This window comes from Sesamum indicum, linkage group LG13 (assembly GCF_000512975.1).
Source record: "Sesamum indicum cultivar Zhongzhi No. 13 linkage group LG13, S_indicum_v1.0, whole genome shotgun sequence".
Classification (NCBI taxonomy): Eukaryota; Viridiplantae; Streptophyta; class Magnoliopsida; order Lamiales; family Pedaliaceae; genus Sesamum; species Sesamum indicum.
In genome coordinates, this window is record NC_026157.1 from 643828 (window position 1) to 665106 (window position 21279).

Here is a 21279-nt window from a genome sequence, read left to right on the forward strand (position 1 = left end):
TCATCTGCGAGCTAGAAGTTCAGACTCCAGTTTGGTCCGAGCTCATTAAAAGATGATATAAGTTTGAAATCACCGGAGGCAGAGTCTGGTCTCCCAACGGCCTAGCCCCTGCATGTTAGCTAAATGTAGGTAAACGTACCAAGCATACCAGAATAATCACTAATCTTCGGGTCGTCCTCCTGCATAAGCTCAGAAAGCAGCTGACCTGATTGCACATGGAGAATTTCCAGCCAAAATATTTGTTCGATGAAACAACAATGTGGCAGAATCCAGACTTATATGGGTGAATCACAGTCAAACATTAACAACTCACCATTTCACGGCGCTTTAAAATGTACAACAGTTTGATAAAGAATTGAATCAGCTGTACTTAAGAATATATAAGTGAAAACAAGATTAAATAAACCAAACCAAGCAGGAAACTCTTGCTTTAGGTCTTGAACAGTGAAAAGTCAACTTTTACCTCTTTGATAACTTCTGAAATATTTTGCAAACTTCAACATAGCACTGCATGAGCTTGTACAAGTACGAAAGGACGTTACTCCTAGATCTAACATACTAAAAGACGAGCACATGACATCCTAAAAGGAAGGATGGGGCCGTTATAAGCCCCACATAGTTCTATGACTTTAAGGGTGGCTCATTTCACGAAATAGACAACAACATAAGATCTCTGTAGATCTATTGATTTTGCAACAAGTTTATCAAGTTGGAGTATATTTGCTCCTTCATGGCATCTCTGTTGCTCGTGTTCAACATACACATAGTAGCTCCTGGATGATTTTTCAACCTTGCAACTGCAAGACAATAAATCAAATAAATAACATGCCGTTCCTGGATTAGAGGACAAATACCTACAGTTGTTTCAGTCTCTGGTACTTAATAAAATTATTAAAATTTGAGTGTGAATATGTACAAAACATTTGCTTGAAATGTTCTGGTCGGGTCAAGTTATAACTTCCTGATAACACGTGCAATCAGAAAAGCCACAAATCTAGTAAAAATTGCACATCCATGTCTAAGATCGGATATTTTGATATCAAACAATTTTTTTCTCTTCAATTTTATGGATGTAACTGTAAAGGTCCTACATAAGCATTTAGTTATGAGAAATTGACATTACGGACATCATCCAAATTGGATCAGCTCAGGAACTATCGCACAGGACAAACATTTGATCATGTCTGAGTAAGGAATACCCCAGATGGAAAAACCTGCAACTTGGTTATGCTTTTTGCTTGACATGCTACAGAAAGGAAATGATCTTTGCAATCCAATGCAATTCATGTTTTCATCTGTTTTCAGTCCATAAGATACAAGAATTCTAGCATTTGAGTTTGGAATCATGTACCTCCAGGAATATCTCTGCCGGATTTCGGAATAGGGACGGATGCCAAGAGAGGGATATTTGATTCTAGAACTCTTAACACAGCAGGGAAGAATGATGAACTAAAGAGCTCCATTTTACCAACTTCATCGATAATGAACAGATCAGTGTCCACCTTAACCTGTTCAGAGGTACATTCAGTTCGAACTGTAAAGTTCTTCCGTTTAATCAGGAACTGTTTGACTAACTTTATCCTAGAAAGAATCAGATATTTATGACAAATCAGCCAGGGTCCAGGAAGTTAACTTAAGATTCTGACTTCTGATATTTGTAAAATACTCAATACAGCAGAAACTGTAAATTGTACAAGAAAATGTAGACTTCACTCACCTGTAACTCAGGCAAAGCTAATGATTCAAATGATGAGACATCTACTTTGTACCTTCCGACATTAGGCCATCTTTGAGATTCCCGGCTGCAATGGACAAAGATAATTTACTAGCAGAAGCTAAAACATCAACGACACCAGGTAAAGTTTTACTCAGCCAGTTAGTTTCATGAGTAAAACGATTGATAACATGAATTTATGTGGTTTATTTCCTGTTAGTTTCCCTAATTCTCGAAGACATAATGCTTGTTATTGATAGTTTTTAGGGATCTTAAGTGTTTCTATGAATGAAATGAAGGAAGAAAACGAGCTTTTTGATGAAAAAAGAGGCCGGAGGAATTGCAGGAAATTAACAGAACCACTGCCAAGTTACCGTGCCCAAAGGTTATCAAAGAAGGGTCCAGAAGTGTGATCATTAACCCGTGCCCATTGGTTAATGGATGGGCACTGCTGGCGAACCAAGTTGAGAGACCCAATATTTGCTGGGGGAGAAAAAAAGGGAATATATGGGCCCATTATTATGTAATTCTATCCTTTAATTAGATCAGATATTTGAGAAGGAAAGGGATTTTGTAAAAAAAAGAAGAGTTTGACTTCAATTAGATTCGTTCCCTTTTCTTCCACTTGTGAGAAAGGAAGCCCTGGTAAGGGTGATATAAAAGGAGAGGAGAAAAACATAGGAAGGATCATCCTCTAGAGGAGACAACGCAGCACACAAAAGAAAATCAAGGGATACTAAATTCTTGGAGAAGAATCTCAAGCAATGCGACATCCGTTCAAGCTAGATTTCGACACCATGAGTTTCTCAGTTTTTCTTCCTTTACTTTTGATTTCCACCTTATGAACTAAATCCCTATTTGCTAAGACTTTTGGAAAGCCGAATTGAGACAATGAATTGAATATTTTTTTCTTATTAATTTACAGCTTTTAATTTCATATGTCTATGGACATTGTGCTTTTGCTATGATTTGAGAGATTGATCACCTTTTAAGTTATTTAAATTATATTGATGAACTGAACAGGGATTCTTGATGGTCAGGGTAATTCATTGTGTGAATTGAATAATATATAGAGATACATATGCATGATTCACCTGAGTCCATAGAATTTTCATAAATCTTTATGTATTACTGTCTCGACAATTAGAAAAGAGAGATCCACTAATTTCTAGATAACAATAGGTTTGCTATAACTTGAGAAAGTATATAAGATGAACTTGGGAAAAACCTCAACTTATGAAATAAATGCTTTGTTAGATTAATTTATTAATTTGAAATTCATTCAACCAATTAGATGGACCTATAACCTTAGCATCTCATCTATTATTGAATTTCTCCAACTCTATTTTTGTGCAATTTTCATTAATTTCTCGTAGTAGTAACAACTCATCCCTGAAAATTCAATCATCCAAATAATTAGGTATTATTTACAGTTTTGGTACTTTTTCCATTAAATTCTCGTGGGAACGACATTTTTCTACATTATAGCTAGTGCACCTGCTAGTAGCCTGTATATATACATATTTTGGCACGCAAATTTTCATTTTTACTTTACAATGGTGTTGCACTTTTAGTCATTTTTCTTTTAACAAAACACATTTAATCCTTCAAGTATAATGAGATTAAAACATTTAATCACATAAATATGTAGTGAACAAATTTAGTCCTATAGTTAAATATGGTGAAAAAACATTCAATCCTCTAATTTCTCTAATGCGACACAATTAGTGACACGAAAAATAGTGTGTGTGTTTATGCACTTTTTTTAAACCTAACAATGATGATAAGCCTTAATTATACTTCGCCATTCATCACTACAGAAAATGTATTGCTACATCCCAAAAATCCTCCCATTTCGTCAAACCCAAATTTTTTTCTTCCAACTCTTAAAGATGCCTAATTTCTTTGAAACAACCATAAATCTTGTCAAATAAACACATAAAAACCCTTTGCTTGCCCTTAGAAATACGTAAATCGACGCATTGGGGTTTCTTAAACCCGTTTTGGAAAACACACGCTATTTTTTCTAGAATCTTCAGTCACCGGCCAACTTAGGACTTAGTGTCACCTTAAAAAATTTAAAGGATTAAAAGAGTTTCCCATATTTAACTACAAGATCAAATTTGTTCACTACGTCATTACGGGACTCAATGTGTTAATTTCATTATATTTAAAAAATTAAATGTATTTTGTCAAAGGAAAAATGAAAGTGTAACACCCTTATAATAACAGGACTAAAAATGAAAGTTTGCCCTTAACCACCGATCTTCCAGCTAACTATTGTCTTCATGGGAAAGCCTCCATGATGGTTTTTCGTTATGCTTCTTTTCTCTAGTTTGTTACATTTGACTGCTTGGCCCTCGTCATGCCAGAACCTGTCCTTTTCACATGCCTTTAGACAAGAAGTAATTGCTACACGGGAAAAGGATTATACTCGACTGCATTACGGTTTTCCATGTTAAGATAAAGGCTTGGGATTAATAAAGCAACTTACAACTAGGACAACAATTTCTGATTTGAGCATACTCCTCTCAGTTATTTTATGCAAAAACCGAAACTGTTATGTACGAATTTATCAATCTCAATTCTCATGTATATATGACTTTTGTGTAAAGTAGGGTACCACTACCACATTTCATGGAGAGCTCCTCCTAAGTAACTGCAGCTTTTGGATGATTCTTGTTTTCAAAAATCTCTGTCACCCATGATGTCCTCTGCTCTCCTCACAGTTCTGATAAATTTAAAAACCTATCTAAATGATGTTGTACAACGGTATCCTCTTCCATTATCGCAATAAATTACTCAACTGGTCTAACTTGTATGTGTTTGATGGTTGTCAATAATTACTAGATTAAAAAGTTCCTTCTCCAAAGATTTTCAATTGTTCAGGCTATTTGGACCATCTGTATTCACCTTTTTATGCAAAGAGAAAGGAGCATAGATCTGCAATGTTTTCCTAAAACAAGGAGAACTGGTATCCCAATTTTTTTTGAGTTAAATTATTCTAGCGAAAAAAACTAAAGATACAGTATTTCAGTTCCACCGACACTGCTTATGCGAAGGCTGCTTGGATGCATGTTGTTGTTGTTTTAGCACAGCCATCACATTAAGAAGCAACACACGCCATCAAAAACCAGTTATGGATAGTGCAAAAGACAGCATAAGAGTTTATAGGAAACACTAGTACTGTGCATGAGCAGATTCAATCCTCTTAATCCCTGTTCCAGACTAAATACTTCTGGTCCAGCATAACCTTCATAGTTTTAAAGTCCAAACAACATAAAACTATAATCATTTCTTTACAGAGAAACAATTTTCTTGTTATTATTCAGAAATCTCGAAATATAAGAACATATAAAGAAACACAGAAAACCATTTTCATTGCATAAGCCAAAAGCAGTGTACTACCATATTCTTTAAAATGCATCATCGATATATGAGATTAGTGACTCAAAACGTAAGTTAATTGAAAGATACGAATGCCATATCAAAAACAAAGAAATAGCTTAAAATGGACAATACATACAGCATAAGTACCTAGAGATAGTGGTGGATGCGAGAGGACCTCTACGACCATCAAGAGTAACCACTTCAAACCCTACCCTTTCTGCCCCTTCTCTCAACTCACCTAGGTAAATTCAATTACATTAAATTCAATCTTTCACCGAAACAATGGCATATAATACTCCCTTTCCCTAGTTCAATAGCGTGATACTTTTCACCATCAGTTTCAAAGAGTATCACAAAGGAATCAGAATTATATAGCTTGAATTTTTCAAATAATGAATACAATTAGTCAAACAATTCAATTTGCAAAATAGGAGCAAACTTACATAACGCTAACGAGATAAAGAATGAGAATTTGGAGGCATACGAGTATAAAAACCCTGAATCTTTAAGCTGGGATTCGATTGTTTGAGGGCCTCCAGCACTCGGATTATCAGAGTAGTTTTTCCCACTCCCTGCATAAGATATCAAAACAAGAAATGCACAAAGTTTTCACGATTCGAATGAGCGCGTCACATGTAGAGAGAGAGAGAGAGAGATTTCACTGAGCTCATGTATACGCATACAAATGCAGAGTTACCGGAGGGCCAGTGACAAGAAAGCATTTTCCGGGAGCCGCCATTTCTTTGTCTGCTCACCTCTGCAAAGATGGGGTTTAGAAGCTCTTTTTGAGTTTTGAGTTCATATTAAAAATATAAATTATGAATTTTTATAAGATATTAAAGAATATTAAGTTTATAAAATTCAGTAAAATGTTTGAGTTTATTATAAGTTTTTTTTTAAAAAAATAATAAAAAAATTTCAACTTGTTTTAAAATTTTAATAAATATTTTCAATTTGGAATAGTTACACCCCTACTCCTGAGGTTTGGTGTAATTACGCGTAAATATCCTGTGCTTTGAAATATTACATCTATCACCTCTAAGATTTGCTTATGTCTTACAAATAAGTCACTTTATTAGTCAAAATTCACTAAATTTGCTGATATTAACAAAAAAAATTATAAAAAAAATCTACCTCTGACTGACTTATTGCATGTCAAATAATTTTTTTATGACGAAATTACTCTCATACATTTTCACGCTTTAATATATGTGATGAGATGTATTTTCACTATATAAGGGTAGTTTAGTACGAAAAAAAATTGTTTGACCTGCAATAAATTGGTAATAAGTCAATCGATGGTAAATATCTATTCTGGGTTTGTGAATATCAGCAAATTTAATAAAATTTGACGAACGAGGGGCTTATTTGTTAGATGAAAGCAAATATTAGAGGTGCTAGATATAATTTTCTAAATTATAAAAAAATTATATGTAATTACACCAAATTTTAAGAAATGAGAGTGTAATTATCCCTTTCAATTTTAATCATATAACTTATAAAAAAAATTATCATTTCAAACGTTTTATAAATTTGACAATTCTATTTGTACAAACACTTTAATGCTTAATTTTGAAATATAATTTAATATTTTATAAACTCTCTAAGAAACAAGTTACAAAATGTATAAACTTACAAGATATTTATTATAATTTTAAAGTTTTTCTATAATTGTTGATCGAAATGAATGTATTTATTGAAATGTATATGATTGATTATTGTGAAATATAAAAACAAAAATATAAAATTCTCATTAAGGCTAAAAATTTAGTTTCTTCAAATACCGTTATATAAATATTTGAAAATTATATCTGAATTTTTTTTTTATAAATCCATTTAATTGTGTGAGCACATTAAAAATATTTAATTGAAGATTATTGTTTCTTTTTTTTTTCATCTAGTTTTCCAATTTGGATCTCTAACATAGTGTTTGGATCTGTATTTTGAGTATTTTATTTTGTGTTTTGGAGATATAGAGAGAAAAATAAATATAAGTAAGTGTGTGTTAAAAATAGATGGTATGTTTGAATTTGTATTTTAAGGTAATTTAAAATATTTTAAAATAAGTGATGTAGATTTGATGTTGAGATTTGGGAGACAAAAATCACTGTTCATTGTGAAATCATATCTCTTTTATATATTTTTTATATTAAATATGTATATATATAATATATTATATGTTTAATATTGTATTTTTTGGAGATAAAAATTACTGTTTATTGTCTAATCATGTCTCTTTTATATTATATATATAAATATATATATATAATTATATAGAAAGTTGAAAAATAAAAAGAATATATTATTATATAAAAAGTTGAAAAAAAAAAACACACACACACACACAAATAAGATGTTAAAACATAAAAACAAACATTGAGTATGTTTTATCTTATCTTAAAAAATACAAAAATATGGTGGTACTCTTTTTTCTTTTGAATGGTTGATATCGGGTAGAATTCAAATTATCCGAAGTAATCATTCCCTTTCCTATTAATTTGTAATTATTTTCCTATAATTGATTGAACTAAAGTTATTTGTTATGAATCAATTTTTTCTTTTTTTACACTCACACACTCAACATATAAGCACATATTCAAGATTTGAATACGAAATTTTTTATAAAAAAGTCTTGTGCCCGAACTATTGAATTCTCTTCTGAAGTAACCTATTTGTTATGAACCAACTGCTAAGTGAGAAGTATGTATTTGATGAAGTGTTGCTATCTTAGCATGTGAGTTAATTGTTAAATGAGATGAAGGTACTTGGTTGAAGTGAATGTGATTTATTGTTGTTTATATTTACTTATATTTTTTTATATTATATTTTGTCTTTCAAATTATGGTCGTTTTTATATTTTATTATTATTTTTTCCTTTTCTCAATTTACCACACGGACTATGTGAATTTAACTTACCATCTTACTCATTTGTTGGTGGAACTTTTGGTCAAAAAAAGATCACATGCATGATATGTGTGAAATTTAAGGGCAAAATCATCTTATTTTGTTTTAGAAAGCCTATTTGTATAGGCAAAAAAATTTAAAATCGCATGTTTTGAAACTCAGTTAAAAATCCCTCTGTGTTATAAAAATAGGCCAAAGAAACTCTACTAAAATATATTTTACCCCCCTATGTTTTGTTGAAATAGTTAAAAGACTAACCCCTATGTTTTGAAAATAGGTTAAAATCCTCCCTGTGTCTTGTAAAATTCAGCAAAAAATACTCTTTTAGTTAGTAATTAGCAGAGGTGCATTAGACATGCTCCTTGTCCGTTTGGGGTGTTCTTTAGCTGCTTTTGACCTTATTTTTTAGCCTTTTTTTTACTAAAATATCTTCATGGTGTCTATATATTTCACTTGCGCATTTTTTTACTTGTTTTTAGTAATTTTTTTTGTATTTTCATTTATCTAAACAATAAAGTATTTTTTTAAATATATTTGCTTAAAAAGTGTGAAAGAAGTATATAAATTTTGAAATTTTATAATTTAACTTGAAATACTTAATTAAAATCACAGTACAAAATTTAGTAAATTCGTTTTTTAAATTTAAGATATCTTAATGAAATAAATGTTAATAATGATAAAAATTATATATTATTAATATTTTAAATTATTATTTAGTTAAACATATTTAAAAAAATTAAATGAATTATTTTAAATTTGATTAATTTAATTTTTTAGTCATTTTTTTAAATTTATAATTTAGAAACTAAAAAAATTAAAAGAAAAAGTTAAAAGAAAATGAGCAATAACAACGTCTGCCATCGCCCAAATTAAGGGCAATAACAGACGTTAAAGGTGGTTGCATACCTGAACTATGCATTTTTGGCCGACCGCTGATTCAAGGGTGGCGAGTGGGAATGGGGGCGAGGATCTGGCGGCGAGGGGTGGGGACGGCGGCTGGGGGAAGGGGGTAATTTTTTTGAGTAATAATTTATTTTTTATAATATATATTTAAAATTAGTAAATCTAAACCCTTTAGCCTTTTTAAAATTTAAGATCAATGATAAAAATTAATTGATTATATTTGGCGGATACTCTTAAATCTTAATTATGAACCCATTCATTCCTGGAAAACAATCTTCCAACTGATGCTTGATAAACTCATGATAGGAGCCATTCGAAAGATTGATGGACAAATTGGGTCTCCATAGAATTAATTCATAGACTTGGGTCTCCATAGAATTAATCCAATCAATTCTTAAAAACCCAAATAAAATTTATTTGATCTTATCAAATAAATCCTAGCCCACGACCCAATTAATTAATTCATCAAATAATTGAGCCTAACCCAGTTTATTTAATCTCATTAAATTACCAAAGTCAAAACTCTAATTAATTGATCCCATTAATTAATTCATCTGGTTCAATTAAAATTAATCTTATTAAATAAATTAAACCTAACTCAAATTTAATTAATCTCATTAATTAAATTTTGGGTTTTTCATCACATGAGTTCTCCCATTTAAATGATCGTATCATTTAATCTCTTGAATTAATTTAAACTCTTTAAATCAAGTCAGTCCTTCTAGAATTAATTAATAATTAATTCTACTACTTCCTTGAGTGGTGTTTTTAGTGACTATGTAGGTACACCCTTCAGCTAGACTTGGGCTTGTGTCAATAATAATTTAATTGGCAAATACTTCTGCGCTAGTTTAATTAAATCATATTTAATTAATCGCTTTTGATTAACACTTAATCCGAAAGCACCCGTTATCATGGGTGGTTATTTACCAACAGTCCATGGTATTACAAAATAAGTAAAAATGACTTAAACCTTAAGACTATCGAGTGTGATAGGGAACAATCCTTCCATCTTGGACTATACATCTATACTTAATATTTTGATTATGCTTCTCTACTTGATCAGCATAGAAAAATACTTTCCTATTTGATCACCCATTTTGGCCACAGACTCTCGGAGCACAACACACATTAGAATGCATAAGAGATTGCTATCATCTCATGATAGGCGACGGATCCTCTCTTGGAACTCACCAATCTTCATACATATTCTGACTGCACTGAAACAAGGCTTACAATAACCATATTAGAACATGGTCATCTTTTACCAAGTCCTAGATACAGTCATCCCATATATGAGACTGCATGAATCCTCAAGTCTGAGGACTAAACCCAATACTATTGGAGCCAAGGAGTTCAAGTCATACCGATCAAGCCTTACGAGCTTCTATAGGATGACTCCCCACGAGTCAGTTCAGTTAGCTTGACAACCTTTGTCAACCCCCCACTAAAATTGCATAGACGTCAAACTTTGTCACCTATTAAACACAACACCCATCATATAGACGCAATATTTAGTGCAAGTCTCAATAGAACTCTCGATGCCCATTCTCAGTACTCTTGACTTGGAACATTTCAAATCTAACCCTCGAAAGTTGATTTCATAATTGCCATCAAATGTGCAACCCAAGTTGATTAGTGATCTGTGGGCTTTGTTGCAGTGCGTGAACATTACATGAGTAAGAACAACAAAGTAAGGCCAAATGAATATTTATTCTTATTCATTTAATTTAATATTACAAAATAAAAAGAAATTTCTTAAATATATTGCAAAGTGGCCAATCTAATTAGCATTTTGGTCACCTATTCCAACATAAAGATATCTTGTAACCACTGCAAGAAGATATTCATGAAAAGTAAAGGTAATCCAACAAACTCAGCTGCACAAACACTTGCAATATTATGCCAACCATATTAGACAAAGCTATGAAGGAAAGAGAGAATTCGATGCAAACACAGCTTGATTTTATGCCCAACAATATTAATCCAGCATCGATCCAACTTTTCAAGATGGGAAGTTTAACATGGAAGCTATGAAAGAGTCACTAACTTACTACCTAATGATGCACAAAAGTCTTTCTTTAAAGTGGAAGAAGAGTGATTTGATTTATTTTGTAGAAGGGGAATGCTTGAGTAAGAGGAGTTTCAAGAACAACAATAAGGACATATTGTGTCAATGTCTCTGAGGCTAAGAAAAAGAAATTGAAGAACTTATTGCAAAAAAGTAAACAGAATTAGTCACACGACTGATTGTTGGAAATAAAAAAAAAAAAATCAAAAAATGGAGTATATGGTGGTAACTGGCCATTGGATTGATCAAAATTGGCAACTATAGAAACAATACTCAATTTTGTTCACATTCCACCTCCTTGTCGAGGTTTTGAGATTGCTAATGTTATTTGGCGTTGCTTGGAAGATTGGGATATTCAAAGTGAAAATCACACAGCATTTGTTGTCAATGCTTCTGCCAATGATTATTCCATTTACCATCTGAAGATTTATGCATAAAGAAAGAAAAAGTTGCTTTGCGAGGGAAAATTATTTTATGCCAAATGTTGTGCTCATATTGGAACCTTATAGCTCAAGATGGTATTTGTAAAACTCAAAACATCGTTAAAGTGATATGTGACAGCATAGAGTATGTTTGGAGATCAGATGCAAGATTTTTGATATTTTCTAAAATTGTGAAACAACTAAACTTCCCAGAAAGAAAGTTAGTTGACGATTGTTGAACGAGGTGGAACTTTACATATGAGATGTTGTCTACTACAATCAAGTTCAAGGATGTTTTAGATTTGCTGCTAAAGATCCACATTATGATGATTGTCAGTGTCTTGAATATTGAGAAAAAATTGAAAATGTATGTTCGATATTGGAAGTTTTTTGAGATGCCACACACATCATTTCTGGGAGTGACTACCCAACTTCATGTTGGAATTTTGTTGAAATGGTGGAAACCCACACATTTGTAACAACAGCAGCAAATGAATTCATTTTCAATTCTCTTCAATTTCATTTGCTATTTGAATTTGGTTTAATCTGCAATTTGAATGTGATTTATTAAGAATCAAAAATTGCAACCAAATTTCATTGCTGCTTCATTTCTTTTGAACGGTTTCTTGTGAACAATCACAAGCTCTTATCCTTTGTGATCTCTCTCCCTCTCTTTCTCGACTTCTATCATTCTTTTAAAGATTTGAGCGATAAAAGTTTTGGTTACGAGCTTTTGAGTGTTTGGTCGAGGTGTTTTTCGGTATAGTACTAAAATCGAAATAACTGTAACCGTATTATCCTGGGAGAAATTACGTTGAACCCTGTGCACTCTGATACAGAGCGTATATTTTCTTCAAGGCAAGCAGTAATTCTGCGATTCGATTAAATCAATTATTTCAATTGGACTGAGAATTGTTACGATACAATTCTCGTTGTAAGTTTTCGATTAAATTTTTTTTTATCTTAAATAGCGTTTCTAATTGCTTTATGCTATTTGTTCCAACGTGGCTTTAATTGCTTTTGATTTCTAAATCCGATTGAAATATTTCAAAATGTTGATTCTATTACTTGAAACCAAAAATTTTTTCCAACAATCTTGAAGAAAATATATAGGTTTTAAAAAATCGAATTTTGTTGTTGGAACTATTTTGGAAAACGCTTTTTCAAACTCATTTTTTTTAAACGTTACCTTTAGTTTCCTAAAACACTAAAGATGGCCGAGCCGATTTATGTTCCAATTCCGATCACACCCAAGGTTGACTTGACCGATTTACCGGATAAGTTTTTGGGCCAGTTTTTCAAACGCTGGCAACAACGAATGAAAATTTGGTTGACGATGAAAGGACTTTTGTTTGTGATTCAGGTGATCAGACCTGAACCTATTGATACCGATCGCAGAATTGCTGAGATAGCGCAGTGGACAGAAAGGGATCAAATAGGCAGAGGAGCGATTTTGTCAGCCTTGTCAAATACGCTCTTCGATGTCTATTGTTCCGATTCTTACATTGCGAAGTCTATGTGGGATGAGTTGGACCGAAAATATAATACTGAAGAGCAAGGGCTCGAAAAGTATTCTGTTTCTAAGTTCATAAGGTATCAAATGGTTGAGAACCGATCTGTAGCTGAACAGACTCATGAGATTATCAATCTTGAGCATGCTCTGGCTAATGCTGAGATGAAGCTTCCCGAGAAGTTTCTGGTTATGTCTATAGTGGACAAATTTTCCAAATCTTGGAAAAATTTTGACATGACACTCAAGCATCAAAAAGGGAGATTGTCTCTGGATGTTTTTATGATTGCTATCAGCATTGAGGAAGAACATAGAAATCAAACGCACAAGATGCCTGTTGAACATCAACCAAGGGCCAATCTTATAGTGGGGAAACAGAAAGTGAATAAGATTAACTCAAATTCGAAAGCCATCAATAAAAGCAAGGCCTCCAAAAATAAAAAACCAAAAGCAAACAAACCATGCTGGAACTGTGGGCAGGTTGGACACTGGGCCAAGCTTTGTCCTAATAAAAAAGCCAAGGCTGGATAGACAGCTGTCAACATGATTGTGGGAGATTAACTCAAATTCGAAAGCCATCAATAAAAGCAAGGCCTCCAAAAATAAAAAACCAAAAGCAAACAAACTATGCTGGAACTGTGGGCAGGTTGGACACTCGGCCAAGCTTTGTCCTAATAAAAAAACCAAGACTGGGCAGACAGCTGTCAATATGATTGTGGGAGATTAACTCAAATTCGAAATTCCATCAATAAAAGCAAGGCCTCCAAAAATAAAAAACCAAAAGCAAACAAACCATGCTGGAACTGTGGGCAGGTTGGACACTCGGCCAAGCTTTGTCCTAATAAAAAGGCCAAGACTGGGCAGGCAGCTGTCAACATGATTGTGGAAAGTTCTAGCGGTGCTAGCACCTTAGGAGCAACTGGCGGGTATGTATCTGTACAACCCGAACTCCTGACTATTTACGAACCGTATGATTAGTTGATTGACACAGGAGCAAATGTGACCGTTTGTGCTGATAAATCTCTCTTTGTGTCTTATCAGGCCATCAGTGGAAGGACAGTAAGCATGGGGAACTCCAGTACAGCTGAAGTACTATGAATAGGAAGCGTAGACTTGAAGTTTCTTTCAGGGCGCATTCTGTCGCTAAAAAGAATTTATTATGTACCCACTGTCAGAAGAAACATCATTAGTGGTTCTGTAATAGTTAGGGAGGGATATGAATTAATCTTTAAATTAATAAAGTTGTAATTCAATAATTTGGTATTTTTGTCGGTAAAGGCTATTTAGACGATAACTTGTTCAAAGTTTGAGTTGATAATAATAAAGTTGATGTTTCTGATTCTATTATATTGAATGTTGAATCTTCTGCTCTGTGGCACAGTAGGTTAGGTCATTTAAATCTAAATTTGATCAAACGAATGATGAATTTGAATTTAATTCCTTGTCAAAATATTGAACGAAATTACAAATGCCAAGTTTGTGTAGAAGCTAAACAAGTTAGAAAACCCTACCAGTCAATTGAGAGGGGGATTCGAAAATACTTGATTTAGTTCACACTGATATTTGTGAGTTCAATGGAGTTTTGACCATGGACCACAAACGATATTTTATCACCTTTATAGATGATTGCAGTAGATATTGTTATGTGTTTCTCATGAAAAATAAGGATGAAACCTTAGATAAATTTATTTTATTTAAAAATGAAGTAGAAACCCAAATTGGTAAAAAACTTAAAAGACTAAGAACTGATAGAGGATGAGAGTATGGTTCGAGTAAGTTCCATGAATATTGTCAAACTTTTGGCATTATTCATGAAGAGACTCCTCCGTATTCCCCTTCGTCTAATGGAATGGATAAACGAAAGAATAGACCATTCAAAGATATGATTAACAGTCTTCTACTAACCTCCGGGTTACCAAAGTATTTGTAGGGAGAGGCTTTACATACGGCTTGCTATATTCTGAATAGAGTCCCTTTGAAACACAATATGAGTGCTCCTTTCGAGTTGTGGAAAGGTAGGAAACCAAGCCTCAAATACTTTCGAGTATGGGGGTGCCTAGCAAAAGTGCTGATCTCGGAACACAAACGAAGAAATTGGGTCCTAAGACTGTCGATGTTGTGTTCTTGGGCTATGTGGAGACAAGTTATGCCTTAAGATTTTCGATTATTAAATAAAAAATTCTAGGCATTGAGGTCAACATAATAGTCGAATTTCGTGATGTTGTACTTCTAGAAGATGTATTTCCTTTAAAAACAGGAATAACTTCAAATGTTTCGTTTGATGATTCACTTACCTCCACATCTATTTCTGAACATGTGGAAAAGATGTCAAATGTGGGGGTTAGTCCTAGTAGTTCTAATCAGACTCATGAGGAGTCAGATGAACCTAGACGGAGTAAGAGAGTTAGGATTGTCAAGGATTTAAGAAGTGACTTTGTCACTTACAACATCGAGGATGATCCGATCACTTTTAAAGATGCTATAGCTTCTTCAAAAGCTAAGCAGTGGAAAGAAGCTGCCAAAAGTGAGATGGACTCCATTGGTTTCGAACGTGGGTGCTAGTCGATCTCCCTCCGGGGTGTACTACTATTGGGTGTAAGTGGATCTTTAAAAGGAAACTGAAACCTGATGGGACCATAGATAAGTTTAAAGCCAGATTGGTGGCCAAAGGGTTTAAACAAAAGGATGAAATAGACTATTTCAATACCTATTCTTTAATAGCTCGATTGACTACAATCTGGGTGCTTATAGCACTTGCTTCGGTGTATAATCTCCCAATTCATCAGATGGATGTGAAAACAACCTTCTTGTATGATGAACTCGAGGAAGAGATTTACATGAATCAGCCTGAGGGGTTTGTAGCTCATGATAACGAGCATAAAGTTTGTAAACTTGTTAAGTCTCTATATGGACTTAAACAAGCACTCAAACAGTCATTTTTATAAAACTATTCTTGCATTTGGCTTCACTGTAAATGAGAATGATAAGTGTATATACTGCAAGGTTAAAAGAGATAAAATGATAATTCTATGCATGTATGTGGATGATATTCTGTTAATAGGGTCATGTCTAGATATTATTACTGAAACCAAGTCATTTTTAAAAAAATAAGTTTGAAATGAAGGATATGGGTGAGGCTAATGTGATTCTTGGCATCAAGTTGACTCGTTCAACTGATGGAATAGCCATTTCTCAATCTCATTATGTTGAGAAGATAATTGAGAAATTTGGTTATCAAAACAGTAGAATTGCTAAGACACCATATGATCTTTCTGTAGCTTTATTAAAAAATGAAAGTGGTGTTCCAGTTGCACAGCTAAGGTATTCCCAAAATTATTGGGAGCTTACAGTATCTGGCAAATGACACGAGACCAGATATATCCTTTTCTGTCTCTAAGCTGGCTAGATACACTAGTTGTCCTAACAAAACTCATTGGGGTGCTTTGGATAGAGTACTAAGGTACCTAAAGGGCACGGTGTCACTGGCCATACATTATGGCAGATTCCCTATTGTTCTTAAGGGATATAGTGATGCTAGCTGGATAGCCAAAAACTCCGGGAGTAATGGGTGTTCAGGATATATTTTTACCTTAGGTGGGGGCACAGTCTCCTGGAAGTCTGCAAAACAAACTTTGATAACCTGGTCTACATTTGAAGTCAAGTTATGTGCATTAGATATGAATGGTACCGAGGCAGAATGGCTATTTGGGTTGTTATCACAACTTCCTATTGTAAGTCGGCCTCTTCCACCGATTGCTGTACATTGTGATAGCCAAACCACAGTAGCAAAGGTGAGGAGTCGTAACTGAAGTCTATAAGGGCATTAGTGTCAGACAGACTAATGGGCATTGACTTTATGGGAATAAAGGAAATGTTGTTCATCCTTTGATGAAAGGATTGAATGTGTCACAAGTTCATAAGTCCAGATTAGGGATGAGACTGAAAACCCATGAGTAATGTATCTACAACGGCAACCCAACCTTTTGAGTAGAGATCCCACAAAGAAGGTTCAATGTAGTATCAACAAGTCGTAAGGGTATGTCAGAGCACCAAATAGACTGATACTTTGTATCTGGAGTCTTTCCCTGAAATTTTAGAAGGTGCTGCTACTGCAAGTATAGTAAGAGTTTATCTCTGAATGGGGTTAAGTCTTATAAGACGAGATGCTAGCAGTGCATCCTCGGAGACGCCTGGCTAAGTGAATGTCGTTGTTTGGCTGCAACTAAGGAATTGGGTTATTCCTGAAAATATTCATGAACAAGATCAGAACACATGGCCTAAGTGTCAACCCTAAAGATCAACATAAAACTGGTGGCTTGTTGTTACTGACAGACGTTGTCACACTCATAGGCTTAAATTCAAGGCTTAGTTCCATTTGACCTGGTGACAACTGACGTTAGATAATTTAGACAGTGGTTCAAACCGGAAGGTACCATTGTTGAAAATAAACCACAGAAACTTGAGTTCAAATCTATGAGTTTGTGGGGGATTGTTGGAATTTTGTTGAAATAGTGGAAAGCCATAGATTTGTAACAGCAGCAGCAATTGAATTCATTTTCAATTCTCTTCAATTTCATTTGCTATTTGAATTTGGTTTAATCTGAATTTGAATGTGATTTATTAAGAATAAAAAACTACAACCAAATTTCATTGCTGCTTCATTTCTTTTGGACGGTTTCTTGGGGGGGGGGGAGAATTATTGCATTTATATCCTCATTTATTGCTGCATTTTGGGTATGTCTATATAAAGGCATGCCACTTCCCACTTGAAGCACACAACCACAATCACAAGTTTTCATCCTTTGTGATCTCTCTCCATCTCTTTCTCGGCTTCTATAATTCTTTTAAAGATTTGAGCGATAAAAGTTTTGATTACGAGCTTTTGAGTGGTTGGTCGAGGTGTTCTTCGGTATAGTGCAGTCCATGTAGTGTCATCCGCGCAACTAGATTCTGGGATCAATCCAGTTATATAGGTATTTTTCGATATCCTTGCTACAAATGTTTGGAAAAGTTCTATTGCTATTTCGCGCGCGGAAGGCTTCCTAGTAGGTTCGGGTTCATTCCACTGCTTCTTCCTAGGGATGAGGTCTCGCTAATCCCCCTTCATCCTGGTCATTATTCAAACTGTAGTAGGATTCTACAACTTTCATGAAAATTATTTATCCAAAATCGAAAGAACTGTAACCGTCTTATCTTGGGAGAAATTACGTTGAACCCGGTGCACTCTGATATGGGACGTATATTTTCTTCAAGGCAAGCAGTAATTCTGCGATTCGATTAAATTAATTATTTCAATTGGACTGAGGATTGTTACGATACAATTCTCGTTGTAAGTTTTCAATTTAAATTTTTTTATCTTAAATAACGTTTCTAATTGCTTTATGCTGTTTGTTACAACGTGGCTTTAATTGCTTTTGATTTCTAAATCAGATTGAAATTATTTCAAAACGTTGTTTCGATTACTTGAAACCAAAATTTTTTCCAACACTTCAAACTTGTTTCTGAATGCAGTCAGCTTAGTAAAAGTGTTATTAGATGAGAAGTCATTAGACAATGATAGTTTTATTCGAGATATGATTGAAAGAATGAAAATCAAATTTGACAAATATTAGGGTGAGACTAATTTATTAATGTCACTAGCAGCCATTCTTGATCCGAGGTACAAGATAAAAGTGATTGAGTTTTGTTTCCCTAAGCACATCAATTTATGTACAGGATTGCTAGTAAAAAATATTCAATATAAACTGCACATCAATTAAAAACTAGATAAATTAATTGTTATAGAAATAAACAAAATAAATACACATTAATATTAACTAAATAAATAAATAAATTATAATGGAAACACAAAATACCATATGTACTAATTTGGTAATTGAATAATTGGAAGAATGTTATAGTCCAAAATCCAAAAGATTATAAAATTTATTTAATTTTAAAATTATATTTGACTAAATAAATTGAAATGGCTCCTCACCTAAAATACTTGGGAAGAAAAAGGAAAACCTAGATAGCAATAGCAGCAGATAATTACCAAAATGTCCTCACAGCTCAGGACGCGTATCTCAATCATATCAGGTTTACTCAGATTTGTTTAATAAAGGGCGGAGCGCACCCGCTCTCGTGCCCTTAAACGTAATAACACAAAGGCTAATTCCGTCATTACACCAGCAAACCACTAAACCCCCGCATCCCACCAGATCAGGACACGTGCCCCCACTGTTCCGCCAGCACTTCATCTGACGGCCCCCACCGCCTCCCCAACAAACACAGAGAAAACACAAAGCCAAGAGAAGGGGAAAGTGGACATCCTGGGAGCCAATGGGAGAGGTGGAAGGGGGGCGACGCGGATCCGTGACGTGGCGGGAGGAATTTGAAATCCCGCCCAAACCCGGACTTCAATTTGGTTTGTGAGTGAATTTTGTAAGGATTTTGAGGCTCTTTCCTTTGAGACCCTTATCCCTTCCTTTCACATATACCACCTCAACGCGCACACTTTCAATACACGACCAACGCAAAGCATATCTCTCTATATTTCTCTCTCTAGCAGCGACTCTATCTCTTTCGTACCATTATTAGGTGAGTTGGGACCTGGGCTGCCGCTGAATCGCCCGAGTCGGACCGATTCTTACCGGTTTATTGGTTGTTTCTCTGCAGGTGAGCGATGAAGGGAGGAAGATCCAAGGCTGAGTCCAAGAAAGCTGATACCAAGTGGGTTTTGCGTGTGTTTTTGTTTCAGATCTGTGGTTTGGGTTTCTCGGATTTGATTTTGGAATTGATATGTTGTTTCTTGTTTTGGGAAATTGAAAAGGCTCTCTGTGAAGAGAGGAGCAGCAGCGGGTGGGAAAAAGCCGGCGGCTAAGAAGGGGAAGCCGGCTAAGGATCCAAACAAGCCCAAGAGGCCTGCCAGTGCTTTTTTCGTTTTCATGTACTGTATAATTTTCCCTTTTTCTTCGTACCTTTTTTCTCTTCCTGTAGATATGATTTTTTGGCTGATTTAGTTTCTGGGTTTTGTTTGATGGTTAAAAGGGAGGAGTTCAGGAAGACGTACAAAGAGAAGCACCCTAACAACAAATCAGTCGCCGCCGTGAGTACCCCTTCCCCCCCTCCCATCAGATTCAGAGTTTATGTGAATTTCTATCAAGAGTTTTTACCGAATTTCGCTTATTTTTCTCTTGGTAAAAATCCTTACAGGTAGGTAAAGCCGGTGGTGATAAGTGGAAATCGTTGTCAGAGGCTGTAAGCATACTTTTCACTCGACTTGAATCGTTTCGTTTTTTTGGGTATATTCTGTTTTCTGATTATAGTAAAACTTGTTTCAGGAGAAAGCTCCATACGTAGCCAAGGCAGAGAAAAGGAAGGCCGAGTATGAAAAGAACCTTCAAGCTTACAACAAAAAGATGGTAATTCCTTCACCAAATCCTTCTGCTTCTTCTCTTGTTCCTCCCTTTCCTCAAGATTCAAGTAGTAAAAATCATAGGCCTGCTTAGTACTAATATCCTACTTCTGCTTAACTTAGAAAAATACTTCTAACAACATTTTACAACAGAGCGACGGCGCCGGAGCCGAGGAAGAGTCCGACAAATCGAGGTCCGAGGTGAACGATGATGAAGACGATGATGAAGATGGCAGCGGAGAGGTCTGTATATAACCCTCTCTTTTGAAAAAAAAATGGATTCGTTTTTACTGTTCTTCAACTATTTATTTAGCTTGATATAATTTCTTGATTTCATATGCAGGAAGATGAGGACGACGACGAGTGAAGAAAATGATGGGTTTTCAAGATTTAAATCTTTTGTCTAGAAATTATCGTACAACAATTCCATCTGGACTAGGCTACTCTTACCCTTTGATAAATAGCTGCCCTTTTTTCTTCAATTTTTTTCTGCCTTTTTTTGTAGGAAAAAGAAATTAAAAATAGCTGCTCAGATGGGATTGTTTGTTTATGTAGTACTATTACTTCTCTGCTGTTCTTAAGATATTTCCCTCCTCCCATCTTCCCTTAGGATCCATCCTCCTCTGCTTAATGATAATCATCATCTTGGGTACACGATGTGTTGTCTCGTTTTTCCTGATTTCACGCTTCTATTTATCAATATTCTTGGTTTGCATCCCGATCTTGGGGAGGTAAATGCGATTTCTGTGGTTCTGTTGGGTGATGATGATCTGTTTAATGCGAATTGTCTGGTGGACCGAATATGATTAGGTTTGCTGCTGTCTTCTTATAATACAAAATATCTCTCGCAAGGAAAAAAAATATCTCAAAGGGTTCTTGAGGTCAAACGGGGGACAAGTGTTGGAGTTCCAAGCGATGTCGTTTTGAACACTTGTAGGTTCCCCGGAGGGTGGGTGGGGGGTGGGAAGA

At 34.6% G+C, this 21279-nt stretch overlaps 2 protein-coding genes across 4 annotated transcripts; one reads left to right on the forward strand and one right to left on the reverse strand.

Annotated features, from left to right (window-relative positions):
• On the reverse strand, positions 446-5893 carry LOC105176007 (cancer-related nucleoside-triphosphatase homolog). 3 transcript variants are annotated; one of them, XM_011098673.2, is made up of 6 exons: positions 5802-5893; positions 5589-5676; positions 5252-5342; positions 1718-1802; positions 1352-1508; positions 446-797 (listed from the first exon to the last, which is right to left on the reverse strand). In XM_011098673.2, the coding sequence occupies exons 1-6, from the start codon at positions 5841-5843 to the stop codon at positions 682-684; spliced, it is 579 nt and encodes a 192-aa protein (XP_011096975.1). In that variant the 5' UTR covers positions 5844-5893; the 3' UTR covers positions 446-681. The 3 variants fall into 3 exon arrangements, with proteins under 3 accessions (XP_011096975.1, XP_011096976.1, XP_011096977.1); XM_011098674.2 differs by having other exon boundaries at positions 5788-5882; XM_011098675.2 differs by lacking the exon at positions 5252-5342.
• Positions 19326-20964, forward strand: LOC105176009 (HMG1/2-like protein). The gene is made up of 8 exons (XM_011098676.2): positions 19326-19493; positions 19572-19625; positions 19726-19842; positions 19944-20001; positions 20109-20153; positions 20237-20317; positions 20464-20553; positions 20654-20964. Exons 2-8 carry the CDS (start codon positions 19579-19581, stop codon positions 20675-20677), a joined length of 462 nt encoding a protein of 153 aa, XP_011096978.1. The 5' UTR covers positions 19326-19493; positions 19572-19578; the 3' UTR covers positions 20678-20964.

What these genes read in the sequence shown, in the direction of transcription:
- LOC105176007 (XM_011098673.2), bottom strand. Translation starts at nt 5,843, where the DNA reads ATGGCGGCTCCCGGAAAATGCTTTCTTGTCACTGGCCCTCCG. An exon ending in TTCTTGTCACTGGCCCTCCG is followed by an intron (nt 5,677 to 5,801) that starts GTAACTCTGCAT and finishes TATCTTATGCAG; the next exon opens with GGAGTGGGAAAAACTACTCT. An exon ending in GCATCCACCACTATCTCTAG is followed by an intron (nt 1,803 to 5,251) that starts GTACTTATGCTG and finishes TGTCCATTGCAG; the next exon opens with CCGGGAATCTCAAAGATGGC.
- LOC105176009 (XM_011098676.2), top strand. Translation starts at nt 19,579, where the DNA reads ATGAAGGGAGGAAGATCCAAGGCTGAGTCCAAGAAAGCTGATACCAA. An exon ending in TCCAAGAAAGCTGATACCAA is followed by an intron (nt 19,626 to 19,725) that starts GTGGGTTTTGCG and finishes GAAATTGAAAAG; the next exon opens with GCTCTCTGTGAAGAGAGGAG. An exon ending in ACAACAAATCAGTCGCCGCC is followed by an intron (nt 20,002 to 20,108) that starts GTGAGTACCCCT and finishes AAATCCTTACAG; the next exon opens with GTAGGTAAAGCCGGTGGTGA.